Here is a 19,750-nt window from a genome sequence, read left to right as displayed (position 1 = left end):
GTAAAAAATAAAAATGACTGAGGATATAGTTCAGCGATAAAACACTTCTCTAGTATTCATCAGGCCCTGGGTTAGATTCCCAGTATTGCAGGAAAAGAAAACAAGACAAATTATTAAAAAGAATGACTGAGTATATCTATGACTCCTCCTTTTAAATTGTCTTCTTTCTTGGTTCCTTTGACTCTACCCGGTCAGTCTATTGGTCCATTTGTTACTTTATTTTCAGTTCCAAATGATTTAAATATAAATACAATTCTAATCTCTATAGAATTGTTTGGGATATATTATACAAAATAATTGTTAGTATTATATGTAATTAGTAAATATTTAAATGCCTATAAGCTAAGAGTCTTCAAATAAAAGCCCCATTTGGGAATCTCCTCATCTTGTGAGGGCAATTTGAGAGAATATCAACTACGAGATCTCAAATTTCTTGAGGAGAAAAATCTCTAAAACTATGAATCAACACCATTAAAAACGATCATCTCAAATACAAGCATAAAAATATAGCATATGAAGAAAAGAAGATAATGTTAAAGAAACAAGGAGACTAAAGGAAAAAATCTTCCTCTTTCAAAGATTATGATTGAATGTGATTATCTTTTTAGTCCCACAAATGTCCAGCACAGTGCCAGCAATAGTCATTGGCTCTAACAAAAAACAAAACTGTCTTGATACATTGTATCAAAATTTGAAAAATCGTCAGAAATACTTAAAAATAAAATTTAATTATACATCTTTGGATAAAATATTCAGGCTTTTAATTTACCTCTGAAGTTCACTCTATGATGATTATATCTAGCTTTAGCTCAATATTGATTAACATATGGTTAATCTTATTCAACTGAAATGTATTTTAGGTACACTTCTAAATATACAATGGAAAACTGTCCAAAATTTAATTCTTAATCTAATCCCATTCCTAACTCTAACCCCATTCCCTCACTTAGTTTTACATTTTTCCAATATCATTTTTCTGCTACTAATTTATCTAATGTACTTATTAATTATGCTTGCTATCTGCCTTCTCCTCTCTCCCCATCAGTAGAATTCGAGATTGATGAAGCAAGAATTAGCTTGTGTTTTGTTCATAACTCTACTCCTAGTGCTTAGAACAGTGAGTGATTCATAAACATTCAATTCAACTTAGTAGTTTGAGCCTGGGAATATTTATGGCAAAATATCAAAAGTGACCATGAAGAATGATAGTGGCAAGACTATTTTCATCATTCAGAATAAACTAGATGACATTGTGTAAAATAGCCATAAAATTATAGTGATTAAGATAACAAGAGTTATTTCTTGTCCATGGGACGTCTATTCTAGGTCTGCATGAGTTTCCAGGTAGATGTCTTCCATGTGTTGGCTTCGCATTCCATGCTGCCTTGATTTTATGGTACCTCTAATCAACATAGTCTCCCACAACTGCCATTGCAAAGGAAGAGAACACAGAGACTTGTTTACCTGCTTTTAAATGCTTTCACTAAAAAGTGGCATACCACTCACACTTTATAGAACAAAACAAATTAAATGGTGTGCTGGATTCCATATGGTGGGAATAACTATCTTCATGCCTATAAGGAAAAGATAACTAGAAATGATGAGCAGCACTTGTGGCTGCAAAACCTTAAGTTAATATATTGAAAAAACAAGAGTTGGCTTTGTTAGGTGAGTGCATGTTAGTACAAGAAATATATCATTATTAGAACTGGGGAAGCTATGAATTAGAGTTAGTGTGAGTATATGTTTTGAGAAAAAATTTCGAGTTTAGTTCCAGAAATGCTCAAGAAACAGTCACATAGTACCACCCTTCAGGCACAGAAGTAATAATGGAATTCTCCAAGAGAATGTATTTTTAAAGGAGAGTGAAGGGATATGGTCAGCTCTTATGAAAAAAAAATATATATATATCTCCAGAGGAAGAATGGCCACAGAGATAAGAAGAGAACTGGAATAGTGTATATTTGTGAAAGACCAAGGCAAAAGGGAGTTTTAGAGAAAAGTTAACTCCACTAAACATATTAAAACATTAAAAAAAGAGAACTGATTTGATAATTAGCAAAAGTTATATAAAATGTATGTTTTAATGGGATTGAAACCCAGTTAGTTAATAGATCAGTTAATAGAACATCAACAATAGAGCTATTTGAAGTTTTGAACCACTAGTTTTATAAAGTGTGTTGTTAAAGAGTCAACAGAAATAGTACTAATATCTGGCTCATGGTAAAGGCTAAGTTTGGTCTTTTTCTGCCATATCCTCTCATTCCCCACCCTGGAGTATATGACATGCCATAAATGTTTATGAGTCAGTGACACCAATTTCAAAATCTGCTATCAGAAATAGCATTTAATCTATATTTTTTCATTTCATCTGATTAATACTGCCACGTAGGTATTTTCATTCCCATTTATAGATGTAGTACAGAGGTTCACAGTAAGCTCATGAGATGAGTTAGCAAAAGTCAGAGAATAACTTAAATCCTAGATCTTAGTTCCAAACCACTATTTTTCCTTGAATACATGGTAATTCCCAGGGCTTTCTTTTCTTTTACTAGAATTTGATGGTTTATGTTTGTGGAAACCGAATGGACACAGGTCTCTGCTTATCATCGTGCACTTTTCAAAATGTACTTATCATTTTCTCTCAAAGAATATAATAGAAATCCAGATACTGCATAACTCAAAAAACAAAACATTACAAATAGTCAGTAGATCACACTATCAAAACTACTGAAATCAAATAGCCAGCAATCCATATATCAAAAAATCCAAGAAAGAACATACATCAAAATGTTGACACTGGCTATCTCTGAGTGGTGAATGTTAAATATTGTTTTCTTTATTGTTTCTTTCAGTGCTTTTCACATATTAATTAATGAACATAAATTTCTTTTGTAATCATAACCCTCTCCTACAGCAAATAGCAAATGATTACATAGTAAATAGAAATACATATAGAAATTAAAACGTCACAGCCATTTGAACTATTGAGATAGCTTAACAAACGAGTTTCTGGCTTGTCCTTAATTTATAATAATTGCCTCAGTGTAGTCCCTGTAGTTCTAGTCTGAGTCTGCCAGAACCCCAGAGGCTCCTCATCACCACTGCACAAACAAAACAAATTCACGCCCGACACCAGAGATCTTTAGACCTCAGTTGGAGATTTTGGAGACAGAACAGAAGCAGCACACTGGGCAAGTAACACATTTTGGATGGATATAAGGATAGGCCTTGCCTGAATTCTACTCCCTTCACTTGGCTTATCTCTGGACGCTCCGGTTGCCTAGTTACGAGAGCCCTCTTCGCCAAGCTCCACCTCCTTCCTCTAGACCACGCCCACTTCCCCTTCCCATTGTTCGGGAGGGGGCGGAGAGTTCGGCCTCTTCAGCCACTCAGAGTCCCCCAAGCGCAGGCCCTTTATCTCTGATTGGAGAGGCGAAATGTGGGCGGTGCTTGGGGGAGGGTCTTCCGCGCCTCGGAGGAACGTCAGCACGTCGACGCGGGGGTTTTCTCTGGCCAGGTCTAGCTAATCCGGCTCGAGTGTGCTTTTGGTACCGTTGTGCCCCCGGGAGGAGGGTAGTCGTTACCCGCTCGCGGGCCGACGCGAATAGTGAGATTTGGTGCTCTCACCAGTTGCCGTCACCTCCGTCCCAGCTTGTCCTCGGGGACTTTCCGTCTTAGAGTCGCCCGGGAGAGGCAGGGGCCCCTGGGATCGGTCCGCGAAAGCTAGGGGCCCATCCTCGCTGCGAGTTCGGATGGGAGGTGGCGGGAGGAGCTACCTGGGATGTTCAGTCTGATGGCCAATTGCTGCAACTGGTTCAAGCGGTGGCGGGAGCCTGTCAGGTAAACTGGAGCCAGTTGTCCTGGTGTTGTCATAGGAAATGGGAATAGCTGCGCCCGAGGGGCCGGGCTGGGCCGGGCGGCCGCCTCTTCTCTTTGCTCCAGGCCATGGGGGTTGCTTTACTTGTCAGTTTGACTTGTCCCAAAAGGACAGATTGAAGGATGTCGCCTTTTTTTGTTTTCTGCCTCTGAGTTCTGGTCAGTATTGTTAATGGATATTATATTTTAAATAGGTTTGAATTTCTTAAAAAGTTGTGGAGGGTGGAGAGTGCTAGAGAGTGCGCAAGAGAGATTTGTAAACTATCTGTTGGTTGTTTTTTTCAGAAACTTTTGTAATGAAACTTTTATTGAAGAGAGAGGCATGGAATATAATTTTAGTAATGTACACAGATCCCATTTTAAAACTCTGCCCTTCTCCAGCCTCCACTTGTGCCCCAACCACACACACACACACACACACACACACACAGAGTTTTGTTTGAGGACTTGGCTTGAAATCTGGCTTTACTACTTAATAATTATATGACTCAACCAACCACTTTTGGCCCCACCTTCCACATACATGAAATAAGGGTAATAATATCAGTGCCTCAAAAGTGTTGTGTTCAATGAAAATAAGTGATGGATACTAATTTCTTTAATGTAGCTTGTTTTCATCTGGACTCCAATAAAACCTTTTAATTGAAAGTTCCACTAATTTAGTTCCACTAAACATTTCAGTTTGTAATGCTATCTGTGTTAATATTTAATGCCTGTTACTTTGTTGTTCTTTCAACAAATACTTATTAAGAAACAATATGTGCCACGAACTGTGTTAGGAAGGAGTCAGTGAAAATGATGCTTTTAAGTTACTTGAGAGGCCCAGGTTACAGAGACCTTCAGTTTCTTATTCTGTATAAATAATGTTGACTTTCCATAGTTAGGCCAAAGATAAAATATAGCAAAGTATTTTTGAAAAAGTTGTTAACATTTCAGATATCATATTTGCCAGAAGGAAAACTTATTCTTTATCGAATGAATTGGAAAGCTACATTTATGCCTTATAAGGAACATACATGTTTATGAAAAAGAAATTTGCTTTAAATGAAACTTTGAAATGCTTTACTGCTTTTAACTGGATTTGAATGTTTTAAAAGTAAATCATATGATTGACTGAAGAATCACAGATGTGTCTTTGGATGTGTAGCCTTCGATTATTCATATTTTGGTCTGATTTCGGAGTATCATAACTTGGAAATTATTCACGATAGATGCCCCTTTATGTTTTTCTCTCTTAAAAAATATTTGACTTTTATGAGAGAATTTAGCATATATCCTTTTTAAATAAAAACACTCAAGCTTATAATTTGAAGAAGGGATTTTCAATTTGATCAATCAATCTTATAGCAACTCTAGTATATTCTTGGGAATTTGTTTAAAGAAAAGTCAAGAGTTCAGAAAAAGAATTTGTTGATTTAGAAATATAAAAGGTAATTGAATTTTATTAATTCAATTAATAATTGAATTAATTAATTGAAGTAGAATTAAAATTCACCCCTACAAAGCAGAGTGTATTTTCTTCTTTATTATGCAGCACCTTGTTCTGTGCTGTCCAGTAGGATAGCAACTAGCTACATATGACCAGTGACCATTTGAAATGTGGCTAATCCTTATTGAAATTCTGTAAGTGTAGGTTACATAGTGAATTTTGAAGATTTATTATGCAAATAATACCAGTTTTTAAAAAACTGATTACACCTTGAAATTAATTTTACCTTTTTGTTTTTCTTTACATATCAAAAATTGTGGTTACTTGAAAATTTAAACTTTTATGTAGTATGCATTCTATTTCTATTGGACCTGGCTAATCTAGATCATAGCTTACTATTAATAAAGGCCATAGGTAAACATCTCTCCATGTTGGATAGTATTAAATATAAAAGGATTTGAAAACAAGTTGGATTACTCCTGTCTAAAATACTCTTGTCCAATACTTGGTTCATAATAGTGACTGAATAAATATTTGCTATTATATTTAATTTGAGTACCCTTTGCCAATACTCATTATATAAATAATATTAGCAAATAGTGTTGTTTATTTTACTTGAGTAAATGAGAGACAAGCAAAGTGATTTTAAAAATGTTTTATGATATTCTGTACTTTCCCAAGAAAAATTGCCCATGTATTTATTTATTATGTTTTATAAATATAATATTTATGTTTATATTTATGTTTTCCATTGAATTTTTAAGTTTTTGGCTATCATATGAGATTCTTCTTTATATTTTCTGAAGATGTTTTCAAATATGATAATTGAGAGAAGATAATGATTATTAAAAACAGAATGTGTTCTGAGATTGCTAACTTATCTAATATATTCTGTACCTTTTGCATTTACTCAACTGTCCTCACTTAGATGCTTTCTCACTAAGCATATCAGTCAAAGATTGGGTCAGAGATTAGATTTGTGTGATTACAAGGTAGGAGTCAAAAATTCAGTGTTAAGTTTCCAATCTAGTTCAGGAGTCAGGATCAGGGTACCAGGTGATTAGGAACTCAAGCCAGTGTTCAAACCATAACTGCTATTACTACAAGCCAGAACCTGAACCTAGACTTTTCAAGCTATGTAATTTAATCTGGAAAAGACTGCAAAGGGTAGACCCACAGCCAAGTGGTGTGCTCTAAAAAAGACAGTGCTGTGTAGTGTTGTTTTTTGAGACCATAATACAATAATCAAAACTAAAAAAATTAACTTTGATATAATACTATTGACTAAACTGCACATTTTATTCTGAGTTCATCAGTTTTTCAATTAATGTTCTTTTTGTTTCTCTCCAGGATGCATTCTAGGATCTCACACTGCATTTTTCATGTCTCTTTAGTCTTCCCCAGTCTGTGACAGTCCCTCAGTCTCCTCTCGTATTTCATATCCTTGAACTTCAAATAGTACTGATTAATTTCTTTTTGTAGAATCATCTATTTGTCTTTTGTTTTCTTGTGATTTGACTAATGTGCTGTGTTATTGGGAAGAATCCCATAGAGGTAATATGTTCTTCATAGTACATCATATCAAAGGTGCTTGATGTCAGGGTCTTATTACTGTTGTTAACTTTTATCACTTGATTAAGGTGGTTTCTGCCAGGGTCTCAATATCATGTTTGAGTCAAATAGATTGGCATCCGAATCCTAGTAGTTGTAGCACCTTCCCTCTGTCAAGTGTTGATAATTTCTGTGTTGCAGCATTTTGAGAAAGTTTTTATGCAGGTATTTGTCATAAAGTATAGGAGTCACTCAGTAAACCATACTTGAACCTGGGAAATAGTATGGATTAATAATGTACTCTACTCAATTCATATTTTATATTGATCTGTAATACATCCTTCTTTCTTTTCCTGATTTAGTAAAAGGAGTCATTATCCTTTCTGAGCATAAGTCTTATGACTGTACCCTCTTTCATTTCTTCCTGTCATTTATCAGACAGTGACTCCCAAAGCATAAAAATCAATATATAATTGAAGCCAGAGATCACAGAAAGAGTTTATGGGATATAAAAATAAACTTTTATCTAAAAATGTTATTATTCAGTTTTTACTATCAAAAATACAAAACCACCCTCTTTAATCTTCAGAATTTCTCGTGTTTCTTTTTTAGTATATAAACATGCTCAAATCTTTCTTGCCTAAACAAACTACATTAAAGATATTAATTTCTTATTGCTGCTGTAACACATTCCTATACACTTAGTGATTTAATACAAACTTTTTATCTTTCAATTCTGAGGTCTGAGGTCTAAAATGTGCTTACAGTTTTGTCAGTTTTGTTTATTTTCCAAATCTCTAGGGGGAGAATTAATTTTTCTTTGTCTTTTCCAGTTTCAGGAGGCTGCCTGCATACCTTAACTATTGGCCCCTTTCCTCCTCCTTGAAGCCAGTAGCACTTTGATTTCCTGCCTCTTTCTTATAAGAACTTTTAGGATTACTTTTGCCAATTTGGTTAATTCAAGATAAGCTCCTTACTCAAAATATTTAATCACATCTATAAAATTCCCTCTGCCATACAAGGTGACATATACACAAGTTCTGATTAGGCTGTGGACATCTTTGAGAGGCCATTATTCCATCCACTGTACTAAACAACACAGATTTTCTCCTTCCCTTTACCCTAGGATTCCCAGTTGGCAGTGGATTATTGGCACTGTATCAACTTCCTCCTCTCTCATGCATTCCTTAATTCCCTACATCAGAAGACTTCTGCCCTGACCTTTCGGTTATTGTCCTTGCTGTGCTAAATGTTGCCTGGTTATTAAATCCAGTGCATTCTTTTCAGTCCTTTCTCGTGTGACCTTTTCATATCATTTGATGCATAAGACCACTCTCTACTTGAAATGCTCTGATTTCTTTTTCCTGATTATTTTCTTTTCCTTACTGCCTTCTTCCTTTCATTTCTCTTTTTGTCAGTTAGGCTTTCTTCATCTGTCTTTTAAATTTTCACCAGGGTTCTGTGTTCAGCTCTTTTTTCTTCTTCCACATATCCTTCCTGTGTGTAAATCTATGTTAGCATTTCAGCTACCACTTCAACGTGGTTCCAGTACTAAGACTGATCTGCCACTTTCATTATATGTATCTAATTGCCACAGAAATCTTCAGTTTCAACACATCCAAAATTATGCCTTATCTCATTTCCATTCCACACATTCATATTGTTTTTCATATTAATGAATTTGTTTTGCCTTCTTGTTACCCAAATCAAAAGTCAGGAGTGATTATGAAAACCTTTTTTGAATTTCATTCTCCCACATTGCCAGGTTTATTGATTCTGCCTGTTTTAAACAGAAGTTCTCCCTTATCTGTGAGGTGTACGTTCTAAAATCCACAGTGGGTTTGAAACTGTGCATAGTACTAAATACTACGTACTACATTTTTTCCTATACATACATACCAATGATAAGGTTTAATATATAGTTACAATAAGACATTAGCAACTATAACTAATAATTAGTGACCAGTTGTAACAATACACTATAATAAAATAACCAGCATTCATTTCCTTGCATTTGAATATAAATAAGCACTGTGATACATTCAGTCTGATAACTAAGGCTACTAAATGACTAATGGGTAAGTAACATATATAGTATGGATGCTCTGGAAAAAAAGAGATAATTCAAAGCCAGGCAGGACAGTATGATGGCATGAGATTTCATCATACTTCTCAAAAAATAATACAATTTAAAATTTCTAAATTGATTCTAAAATTTTCTATCTTATATTTTTGTAACACAATTGGCTGCACTATGGTTCTGTTGGGTGTCCCCCAAAAGTCCATGGGTTAAAGGTTTGCTTCCCAGGGTGATGCTATTGGTAGGTGTTGGAACTTTTAGGAAGGAGGACCCATAGTGGAAGTTGGATCATTGGGGGTGTGCCCTCAAACTGGGTATGGGAGCTTAGCTCCATCCTCTTTCTTTTTTTTCCTGGCTTTTGGTATAAGTGCTTTTGCTACACCATGTGCTTCCACTATGATGTGTTGCCTCACCATAGGCCAAACTGGAGTCAACTGATCATCAGTTGGAACCTCCAAAATTATGAGCCAAAAGGAACCTCTTCTCTTTATAATTTAATTATCTCAGGTATTTTTATAGTAATGGAAAGCTGATATACTACAGGCAACTGAAACTGTACTACTTCCACTATTTCCACCTTCCCTGTTCTTTGCTGTTTTATTTCAAGTTTGTTCTTTCTCTCCCACATTTCTTTTACAGAATTTCTATTCTTCCATTCCAGTTAATTTTCTACACTGCTGTCATTGATTTTTTTTCAATATGCAACTGATTCTAAATTTTCAATATTTCCTAATTGCTTACAGATTATTTGTGATTTGATCTGAGCCTGGCTATGTGGACTCTTCACAAGCCATTCTTTCTCCTTTGGTCATGTCAGATTTGGGGTACTTAAATTTTGTAATTCCTCTTGGAATGCCCTTATTTCAACTGCTGCTATTGAGGTTTTGGATCTTAGCTGAGAGATAACTCTCCTTCAGGAAACTTTCTTTGAATTCCAGCCACCATTTCCTTGGGTTGCCTCAGTACCCTGTGTTTGTGTCCATTTATCTATGTATTATAATGAAATATTAACTCAAGTCTTCACTAGGATGTCTCTAGGACAGAAACTGGTATTACTTAAAACAACATTTAGAAGTAATGTGTGCTTATTTTTTTTTTAAAGGTAATTCATTATTGACTATAAAACACTGACAACACACTTTAGAAAAAATAAGAAAATATAAATTACTTACAGTCTTACTCCCTAGAGATAAACACTATTAGTATTTTGGTTGAATTGCTTCTATATATGTAAAATTTTAAACAATACTGAGATAATAGAGTACTATTTCACAACTTCCTATTTAAATTTTAGTTTAATGTCTCCTTAGCATCTTTTTTCAAGATTACATATTTTTTCTTCAACATCTTTTTAATAAAAGCTGAGTAATGTATAGATTTACTGAAATATATATGATCATTTCCATGCTCTTGAGTATTGGTATGTTAAAAAAATTTACTATTTATCAGTAATGCTTTGATGAGCATTTTTATGTAAATATATTTGGGAATAGAACTCTGGTTCAAATGATAAGAAAATGTTTAAGGTATTTGATATCATTAAAATAATTAATTGAGCAGCCATTAGGCTGGGAAATTCCAGTGCCTTGGCTTTCTATTTAAGCAAACAGAATCTCTACTTCATGTAAACAGTAAAACAAAAGTTAAGCTTAACCAAACTGCTGACTAGCCTCTAACTAGAAAATTGATCAAAATCTGCCAACTAATTTCTAACTAGAGACTTTCCACTTTTACCAAATATTTTATCTTTTGTGAAGATTTTAAAAAGTTTTCCCTTTGATCCCACTTGAAGGAGCATTGAACTGCTTATGGTTTTTGTGCTGCCCAATTCATTAATCAGTGAATGCCCAGTAAAGTTTTTTGTTTTGTTTTGTTTTTTTGGTTTTTTTTTTTTGGTACCAGGGATTGAAACCAGTGGTGATTAACCAGCAAGCTACATCCCAGCTCTTTTAAAAATATTTTATTTAGAAACATGGTATTGCTGCATTGCTATAGGTCCTCTCTAAGTTGTTGAGGCTAACTTTGAACTCCTGATCCTTGTGCCTCAGCCTCCTGAGCACTGGGATTCAGGTGTGTACCACTTAAAATTGTTAATGGGCGTCAATGAATATCCATTAAAATTAAAATTTTAATGTGCTTAAGTTTGTCTTTCAATAACATCTATTGCTGAATAGCTTTTCAGAACTGATTTATTTTCACCATTTTCTACATTGATTTCCTTTGCAGTTTTTCCCTAGGGAAGGTACAGTTTTTATTGAATTTTTTAAAAGATATTTTAAGCGTTTATAGTAGTAACTTTTCTCTGCTGTACATGTTGCAGGGATTTTCTTCCATTTGTTAGATTATTAAGTTTTTTGGTTGTCTGCGAAATATAGCTGCTTAAAACTTTTTTTATTCAAACATACCATTCTTTTAATATCATGTTTAGGAAGTTCACCAGCATTCCAAGATTATGTTCACCTATACTTTTTTCAAAAATACTTTTAGACTTTATTTTTAAATATTTACTGTGATTTTGTATAGAAAGCAGCCTTAATCCTAGATACAGAATCTGTCAAGCCATTATGTTCTGTAAATATCTGGACCCTATAGCGGACCTCACGTTTAACATATTATTAATACATACTTTTGAGTTATTGTGATTTATACTGAGTAACATCTAGGTGATGAAATAATGTTACAGATATGCAAGCAATGAATGATGATTCACAAAATGTTTACTGAGAGTCAGAAGACAAAAGTTGGGCTGGGGTTGAGGCTCTGCAGTGCAGCGCTTGCTTAGCATGTATGGGGCACTGGGTTTGATCCTTAGCACCACCACAGGAAAATAAATAAATAAAATAAAGGTATTGTGTCAATCTACAATTAAATATATTTTTAAAGCAAAGGAGACAAAAGTTTCGAAGAAGCTATGTAATTTTATCTGGGTCTGGAAGAAATTTGTGCATCTTAAGCGTTCCAAGAACATCATTTTAGGCATGGTCCACATAAGAGAAGTAGAAATTTAAAACCAATTTAAATGAATGCATTTTGGCAACAAGCATTATAAAAATATTTTAAAATTAATTTTAAAAAAGAAATATAAGTACCTATGTGCCTGCCATCAAGGTTTTACAAATATTAACCTTTAATATCACATTTCAATTTTATTTTTAAAGAACTAGGTAACAAATCCTTGAGACTTTCTGCATCACATTCACTTCCCACCATCCTTCCCAGGGGTAATCAATATCTGGAACTAATCTTTTTGCCCATCTGTGTTTTTCAGCCTCACAATTCAGGCTTTTAAAACTTTATTTCAAATTTGGTGCTAAATGATTATTCACTGTGATCAACTCTGAGATAAGAAACTTAGCTGTCATACTTAGCAATATGTATCATTGCTTTCTGTGCATCATTGTGGAGTCTAGTAAAGCATACTGTGATGTAATATATCATCTCTGCTACAATTTTATTCAGTACAGGGCACAGCTGTCCAACACCACTTTTGGGGCCTAAATAAATGTAGCTAAATCTGGACCATTTATAGATTTTGCTGAGTTCTTAATATTCTGATTAAGCTGTCCATACAGATTAGCAAAGATTACCTAATGTGCTATATGCTGAACTGGAATGGCTTACATTTCTTTTTATCCCTTTAGTGCTTGTTTATGCATAGTGAGAATTATAGAATTGTAGGATAGAGAAGGACTGGACATTCCTTTTTGAATTCAATATTTTACATAGAACACATTTTTTTATGGTACTGGAGATTAAATTTAGGGCTTCTTGCATGTTAAGGATAAACTCTGCCATTGAGCTATACCCTCTAACCCCCTGTCCCTTTTATATTAAAGATGAAAAATCTGACACTAAGAATTTGACTTGGTCAAGGCTTAAAAGCCAAGGTATGATCCCAAATTTGGTGCTCTCTCCACTTATTAGTGCTCAGTAAATTTAGTTACTGATTTTGATGTAATTATGCTGGGATCTGCAGTTTCAATTAAAATGTCAAAAAGTAGTACAACATACAGTAAAATAATACCATGAATCTTTTTTGGTGAATCTTTTCTATCAATGTTTGTGTGTGTTTTTTTTTTTTTCACCTCACAGTGTCATGAAGCAGTGTTTCTAGTCCCTTTTTATATATGTTTATGTTACTTTTAGAATTTATGTATATGCTTATAACAGTTTAGAGCTTGCACCATATAGTTTTAAGTATTTTAGGTAATAGAGTTTTCATGTGTTAGGCTTCGTTTTTTAGTGCTTTCAGTTAAATGTTTCCTTGATTTACACAATATTTTTGAAGTTAGAAATACCTTTTCTCAAATGAAGTATTATCTTTTTTACTTGATGGATGAGTTTAGCCTTAAAAATATTAAAAATATTGCAATATTGCCATTCAACCAAGATTCAGAATTTAAATGGTTTCTAAATTTAGTAATCTTCAATATTATGCTGCTTATATTTCTGATATCTCAATTTGTATATGTGTTATGTTGAAAAGGACCCTGATTTGAGGTAACCTCATGAACTTAATTTTGGAGTCTGTTAGCCATTATGTAGATTTAACATCAAATACTAGCCCCTCAAGTACAGAAGTCTTTGCTTGGTATGTTAAATAGCTAAAATAATATAAAACAGAACTTTTGATATCTTATTTCCTCCCTTTTTTTTTCTAAAAATTATTTCAGTTTTAAAAACTTTCTGTTCATTATTACCTTGAATTCATGTGCATGTAAGCTTTTTCAGAGAACCTCAACCAAACTGATAGACATGATTTTAATTGCATTATCACATTGAACTGTTATTTTGATGTGAAGCTATATAAATTAAATTACTTTCTCAATTTAAAATTATATTCTTTAGTTTTACTTAGTATGTAGTTAGCAAGTGGGGAATCAGAAAATATATTTTTATTGAATTTTATAATAAAGGCAAATTCTGGCGGAAGGTCCAGACTATATAAAAAGTTGTATGTGATGGTCATGAAGAGCTGGGGGAATCTTAGTCATTGTACGTCTGCTGGGGAGCAGGAGGAGGAGTCTGCTGAGTCGATATACTTTAATTCTATAATTTTAAGCAGAAAAAAATGCCATGATCAGATTCGTATAAACACCATTGTTAGTTTTTTTTTAAGAACACATAATTCATGACTTTAGTTAATATACCTTTTATAGGTAATCTTTTTGTTAGATGCAGGAACTAAATTGTGGTTGTAATAGGCCTCAATGTGGGGGCAATATCCAGGAAAACTTCCTGAAATGAGCCAGATTACCTGGCTACCTGATTTAGTGTGTGTATATAAATGTGAGTGAACTTTATAGAATAAGCAAAACGACTCAAGTTACTCTATAGAATAATAGTGATTATTTTTTACAAAACTTTTTATTTAAACTTCTCATGGAAACTGCTGGGATTTCTTATTAATACTGAAACCTCAAGTAACTTAAACATGTTAGAACAAAATAGTTTTGAAGTTTCAAGAAATGCAATTAAAATTCGAAGCTTTGTTTATTGCAGGATTGTGAAAAACTGAGAGCATTTAATTCTGAGCTACTGCATTTGAGGTAGTTACCAAAAAAAAAAAATTATTTTAGAAAATTTCACAATGTTTGATATTATTCATCTCTTAACCCTGCTGGAAACTTTTCCCAGTGATTCCATTTGATCTCCTCATTATTTTTTTTCTTATGATCCCCAATTTTTTTTTTCCTGATCGTACTCTGTGTTTACTTAAAAGTTTCTTGAAGTTTCATTCTTACTTATCCCCTGGCTATTCTCCCTCCTAAGTGTGATATCACTGAGCTATATTCCTAGCTCCAAAACACTATAGTAGTCATCTTTTCTGGATAGTTATTTATTATATTGTGTTTAGGAAACGTTTTTGTACTTTAATCTTGTTCTTTGATATTTGATATTTATTAATAGTTCAATGCATAATTTAGTTCTTCAAACCAAGTGATAAAATTATATTCTAAATATGCCATAGCTTCCTTAGAAAGCAAATTCATGGTTGTATAAAAGTTGATAATGCAGATGAAATTTTCACATGGATAGAGGTTTGTGGACCTTACATACTACCTCATCTCCTTAAGTTTATTGTCTGTTAGGATCTCTTTGGCATTCCCACTGGCCTCACCATCAGCTGGTTGGGGATGGAATCTGGATGCTGCTTTTTGTGATTTATCTTATTCTTATACAAACTCAAGAGTAGACATAACTTCCGTTATTCCCCATGATGAGTATGTGATGTTGAAATATTTAGATAAGATGAAGGCTTCTGAATAACAAAGGAAGTGAACATGCAGAATAAATTCATTTCTTTCATAGTAAATGTCAGGGTTCTCATTGTAGCCTGTAAAAGGCTTTTTTCATAATCTGGTGTCTGAGATACAGTGTCTGAACTCTTCCAGTTTATTCTTACATCACTTGGTTTCACCATGGTTGCCTCTTGTGGATACTTGGACATGACCACATTTCCTGATCTTTATGTCTTTACACCTGCTGTTCTCTTTCCATATAGATACGTGTGTAACTAAGTCCCTACTTCAAGGTCTTGCTCATATTTCACCTTCTATGTGAGACCTGCCCTGATCTCCCTATATAACTGCCCCACCTCCTACCCCACTGTGGTCCCCTTTATCTTGCTCTACTCTGTTCTTTTTTCCAATGAAGATAACCTTCTAACATACGCTATCACGTATTCTTGACATATTTATTATTGTTTTCTCTCTTGCCTCTAAAATATAAGCTTAATAAGGAAGTTTTTGGTGTGTGTTTGTGTTTTGTTGTGGTGTTAGTTGCCTTAAAGAGATTTATCTTAGTACCTAGAGCACTGGTATTTGGTATATAGGAGTTGGTCTGTGATTATGTAGTAGATGACTGATGTGGTTTTTGTAGGACCAAGATTTTCTTCTTTAGTAAGTGATCAATTCCTGGTTAACCTCATTATCTTTTTACCTTTGTCCTTCACTTTTTATGTGCATCCTTTGAATATATCTAGAATTTGAGAAAAAAGCAAAAAAGTCCAGATCGAAGAAAATAATACTGAGAAAAATTAAAGAACACTCTTTACTGCCATCTAAGTTCTGTTTTTACTCTCCTTGGGATGATTGCCAGTGAAGACAGAGTATGCTTGTACTTACCCTGTAAGAATATGGCATTTTCCTATGGCCCTAACATGTCTTTGTCTCTGATTCCCCAGAGCAGTTTTCATTCCCAAATCCATGGTGATAATGGACTGTCTCACTTTTTACATTGTACATAGATTCAGTCTGGAACAGAAATGAGCTTTAATAATGAACTGAATCACCAAGTTAATAAAGACCAGCGTAATCAGTTTGTTCCTTTATACTTTTCTCATGCTTAAGAAGGTCCTAGAAGTTAGGTGAATTAGGTTCTGATTCTGATTCTGTAACTGATGAATCTTGTAACCTTTGACAAATTATTTAACTTATCTATCTTCAGTTGTAAAGTTGAGATAGATTGGTTTTGTTGTTGTTTTTGTTGTTGCAAATTTGTTTTTAACACTGGAGTTTATATCATCAGTAACATTTTAAACTTTATATTGTGGGAGGACTCTTTCAAAATATATTAGCAATTAAGTTAATAATCATGTTATTGTATTACATTTAAAACTTAAATTTGGTAAGGTACTACATATCTAAAAACAAAGTTAAGCCTAAGACCTAGCAAGAATTCTTTTCTTGTGTACTTTTATAAGATAAGCAGATTTGTAATAATCCCTGAAATTCATTTAACTAGAAAATTGAGTCTTTAACTGTGAGAAGCAGCTTAGGGTTACACTCTGTATCCCTACCTTCCTTTCTATCTTCTTTCCCTTTTTTCTTCTCTAGCTCTTAGATTATCTGTTGTACAATTTTATTTGCTTAAAGAACAAAAGGATGGTACTTTATTTTTTATGACTTTTCCTTTTAAATTTACATTTTATTTATTGTTTTTCCTACCATCCAGCAAATCGTCTTATATATTGTAGATGCTTCTTAAATGTTGCTTGAATAAATAAATCTGCATTTATTTTTTTGCTTTTGTTTTCCTAATACTAAATTAGCAAAGAAAGTGATTTTAAACTTTTCTTATTTTAAGAAAGGTGACTCTTGTGATGGTGGGACTTGATAATGCTGGCAAAACGGCAACAGCAAAAGGAATCCAAGGAGGTAAGCTGAAAATTATTTGCATGCCTTCTAAAATCTAATAAATTTAACTGTATTATTTACATATTTATGCTAAATTGCTTTATCACATGTTAATTGTGTTTAGATAGTATGCACTTAAACTTTATATTCTTAATATTCTTGTGACTGTCATGACTAGGTTCTTGCTTGTTGGTACCAGCCTAACGTAGGGTTCAGATTTTAGTAGATGCAGAGATTCAGAGGCTACTCGAGGTCTGTAATCAGCCAGGAGGTATGGTATTTGTGTTCTAGAAAATAAGAAGGATAAATGCAAAAAGCAATGACATACCCTTGTCTTTAACAATACTCATTTTCTCTATGTATGTTCTTAGTTAGAATTTGGTCATATAGCTAGATGAAACAGAAGTAGAAGTTAGTCAGCATACCTCTCTTCGTATTTCTTGATGCATTTTTTCAATATAAAATGTAATTTTTATAGTTATATTAACTATAGAATCTCCATGTCATTAAAGGGCTTAATCTCATGTAATCTCAACTGGCTATATTTAGTTGGTTAGTTTTAATTTAATGCTTTATCCTACAGTATAGCAGTACTGTGATAGCAGTACTGTGTTGGGTCCTGAAGATATATCACCACCTAGGCATCTTAAGGGTATGAATTGGGAGAAAAGCCTGACATGCTGACAAGTGTTTATTCCTGAAAATTGATTGCAGCAAGATAGCTTGTATATCATATAGTCAGAGGGCTTTTATTTCTTAACACTCTGCAAAACTTACTGTTGTAGGAAAACGTTTAGTCACCACAAATTCTACTATGTAAATTAGATGTTGCATAGACATAACAATATGTAAACAAATGAATATGGCCATAGTCCAATGATGGTTTTATTATCGACACAGAAGTTAGAATTTTATGTAATTTTAATCTGTAATGAAATATTTTTCTTTAATTTTCAATAATTTAAAAACATAAAACACATTATTAGCTTGTGGGCTGTATAATAACAGGCGGCAAAGCATATCTGACGTGCAGTCCATGACACCTTACCTAAATTTCTTCACTTCTTCCATTCCTTCAAACCTTACATTCAAGAAAGCAGACATGCACGGATCTGCTAATCAGACCTATTTATATGTGGTGGGGACTTAGAATATTCTTTTTCTGTTAGACCCCTTTTCTTCTGTGTCCCACATCCATATATCCACTGGTTACTTTGTGCTTAGAGTATCACCTAAGTACTAAGAATCACAGTTGCCTCTAACTTGAGTTCTCCTCTGCTCTGTTTTTGTACTTCTTCTCTTATTTACCCTTTAGCCTTCTCCAGTGACTGACTGGTTGTTTACATTAATTTTGTTTTTAGGTTTCCAGTTAGCTAGAACTATTTGAAGTGCCCTAAATTAATCCTTCTCATTCTTTTGTAGTTTTGTTGTTATATTTTTCCTACTAAAGAGAATATCTATTTTTTTTTTTTTTTTTTTTTTTGCGGTTCTGGGGATCGAACCCAGGACCTGTGCTTGTAAGGCAAGCACTTTACCAACTGAGCTATCTCCCCAGCCCTAGATCTATGTATTTTAAACAACTTTTTTTTTTCATGTAGTCTCCTCCTTTGTGAAGTCTTGCACCAACATTACTACACCAATAAGTAGAATTCACTATATTCAGGTTGCTGTTTTTTTCCTTTACTCTTACTTATAGCTACTACTTAATTGCATTCTGTTTGTTTATATCTTTACTTCTGCAGACTATAAATCCTCTAAGGACACTTTTGCTAATTTTGAGGTCTCATTTTTTTAGACCATTCTCCTTAGATGTAGTAGGCAACTTTCTTAAAGTATCCTTCCCATTGCTTCTACACTTGTTTACAGTTCCTCTCTTACCTCTTGGCCTTTTATTTTGTCTCTGTATTTGCTAACTTCTTTTGCTCTTCTCTAGCTGTATTACTGTTGCTTAATGTCAAACCCTCTGTGAATGTCACAATAGCTTCTTAATCTAACAGTAGCTTCCCTATCATGAACTTTACTTTTTTAGTCAACTTCACTTCTTCATGGATGTTAAAGCAATTATATTAGTTGAACATAGGTTCGATGGCTCTAACAGATATCCAAAGTAATAGTGGTTAACAAAATTGATGTTTATTTTCTCTCTGGAAGTAACCTAAGGGCTACTAGCCCAAAGTAGTCTAGGATCAGTATGGGATTCCATGATGTTAGGGACTCAACTCTTTATCTTGTTTGTTTTGAGATCCCTAGAGGTTTTCCTCACTTACATGACCTAAGGTGACTCTCTATAATCTTCATTGCAGTTGAAAGGAAGAGAGTAAGAATAAAGGGAGGGCATGCTCCTTTTCTTTAAGATCATGAACCAGAAGCTCTATATCACATAGTTCATGAGGTATTGACTGGAAGCAGTGGACTGCACTCCTGCTTACTCATATTGGCTCACACCAATGAGCACAAGCCAGTTATGCATATTTCTTCCCAACTCTGTGTTCAGGTACCTCACTGGTACTTAGTATTAGTTTGAAATTGGCCATAGTGACAGTATTACATCATTGAAATTGGCAGACACTACATATCAGGGTTACATGCCTCCACACCTCTCTAAATTGGTTGTTAAGTATTTAACAGCACACCATTAGCTGGAACCTCATTTTATGGCTATTTAGTTGCCAT

General features: G+C 33.9%; 1 protein-coding gene across 3 annotated transcripts in view; it reads left to right on the top strand.

Annotated features, from left to right (window-relative positions):
• Positions 1-3,505: 3,505 nt before the first annotated feature.
• The window catches only part of Arl13b (ADP ribosylation factor like GTPase 13B), a 62,879-nt gene continuing 46,634 nt past the window's right edge, over positions 3,506-19,750 (top strand). For 2 of the 3 annotated variants that reach the window (XM_047564835.1, XM_047564834.1), the window contains exons 1-2: positions 3,506-3,843; positions 17,028-17,098. In XM_047564835.1, coding sequence (XP_047420791.1) covers positions 3,785-3,843; positions 17,028-17,098 — 130 coding nt within the window. In that variant the 5' untranslated portion in view covers positions 3,506-3,784. The remainder of the gene's footprint in view (positions 3,844-17,027; positions 17,099-19,750) is intronic. The other variant, XM_047564836.1, reaches the window with a different exon arrangement.

The sequence above is a fragment of the Sciurus carolinensis genome, chromosome 9, assembly GCF_902686445.1.
Source record: "Sciurus carolinensis chromosome 9, mSciCar1.2, whole genome shotgun sequence".
NCBI classification, from domain to species: Eukaryota; Metazoa; Chordata; class Mammalia; order Rodentia; family Sciuridae; genus Sciurus; species Sciurus carolinensis.
Note: the sequence above shows the minus strand (reverse complement) of the source record. Positions and strands in the feature narration are given on the sequence as shown.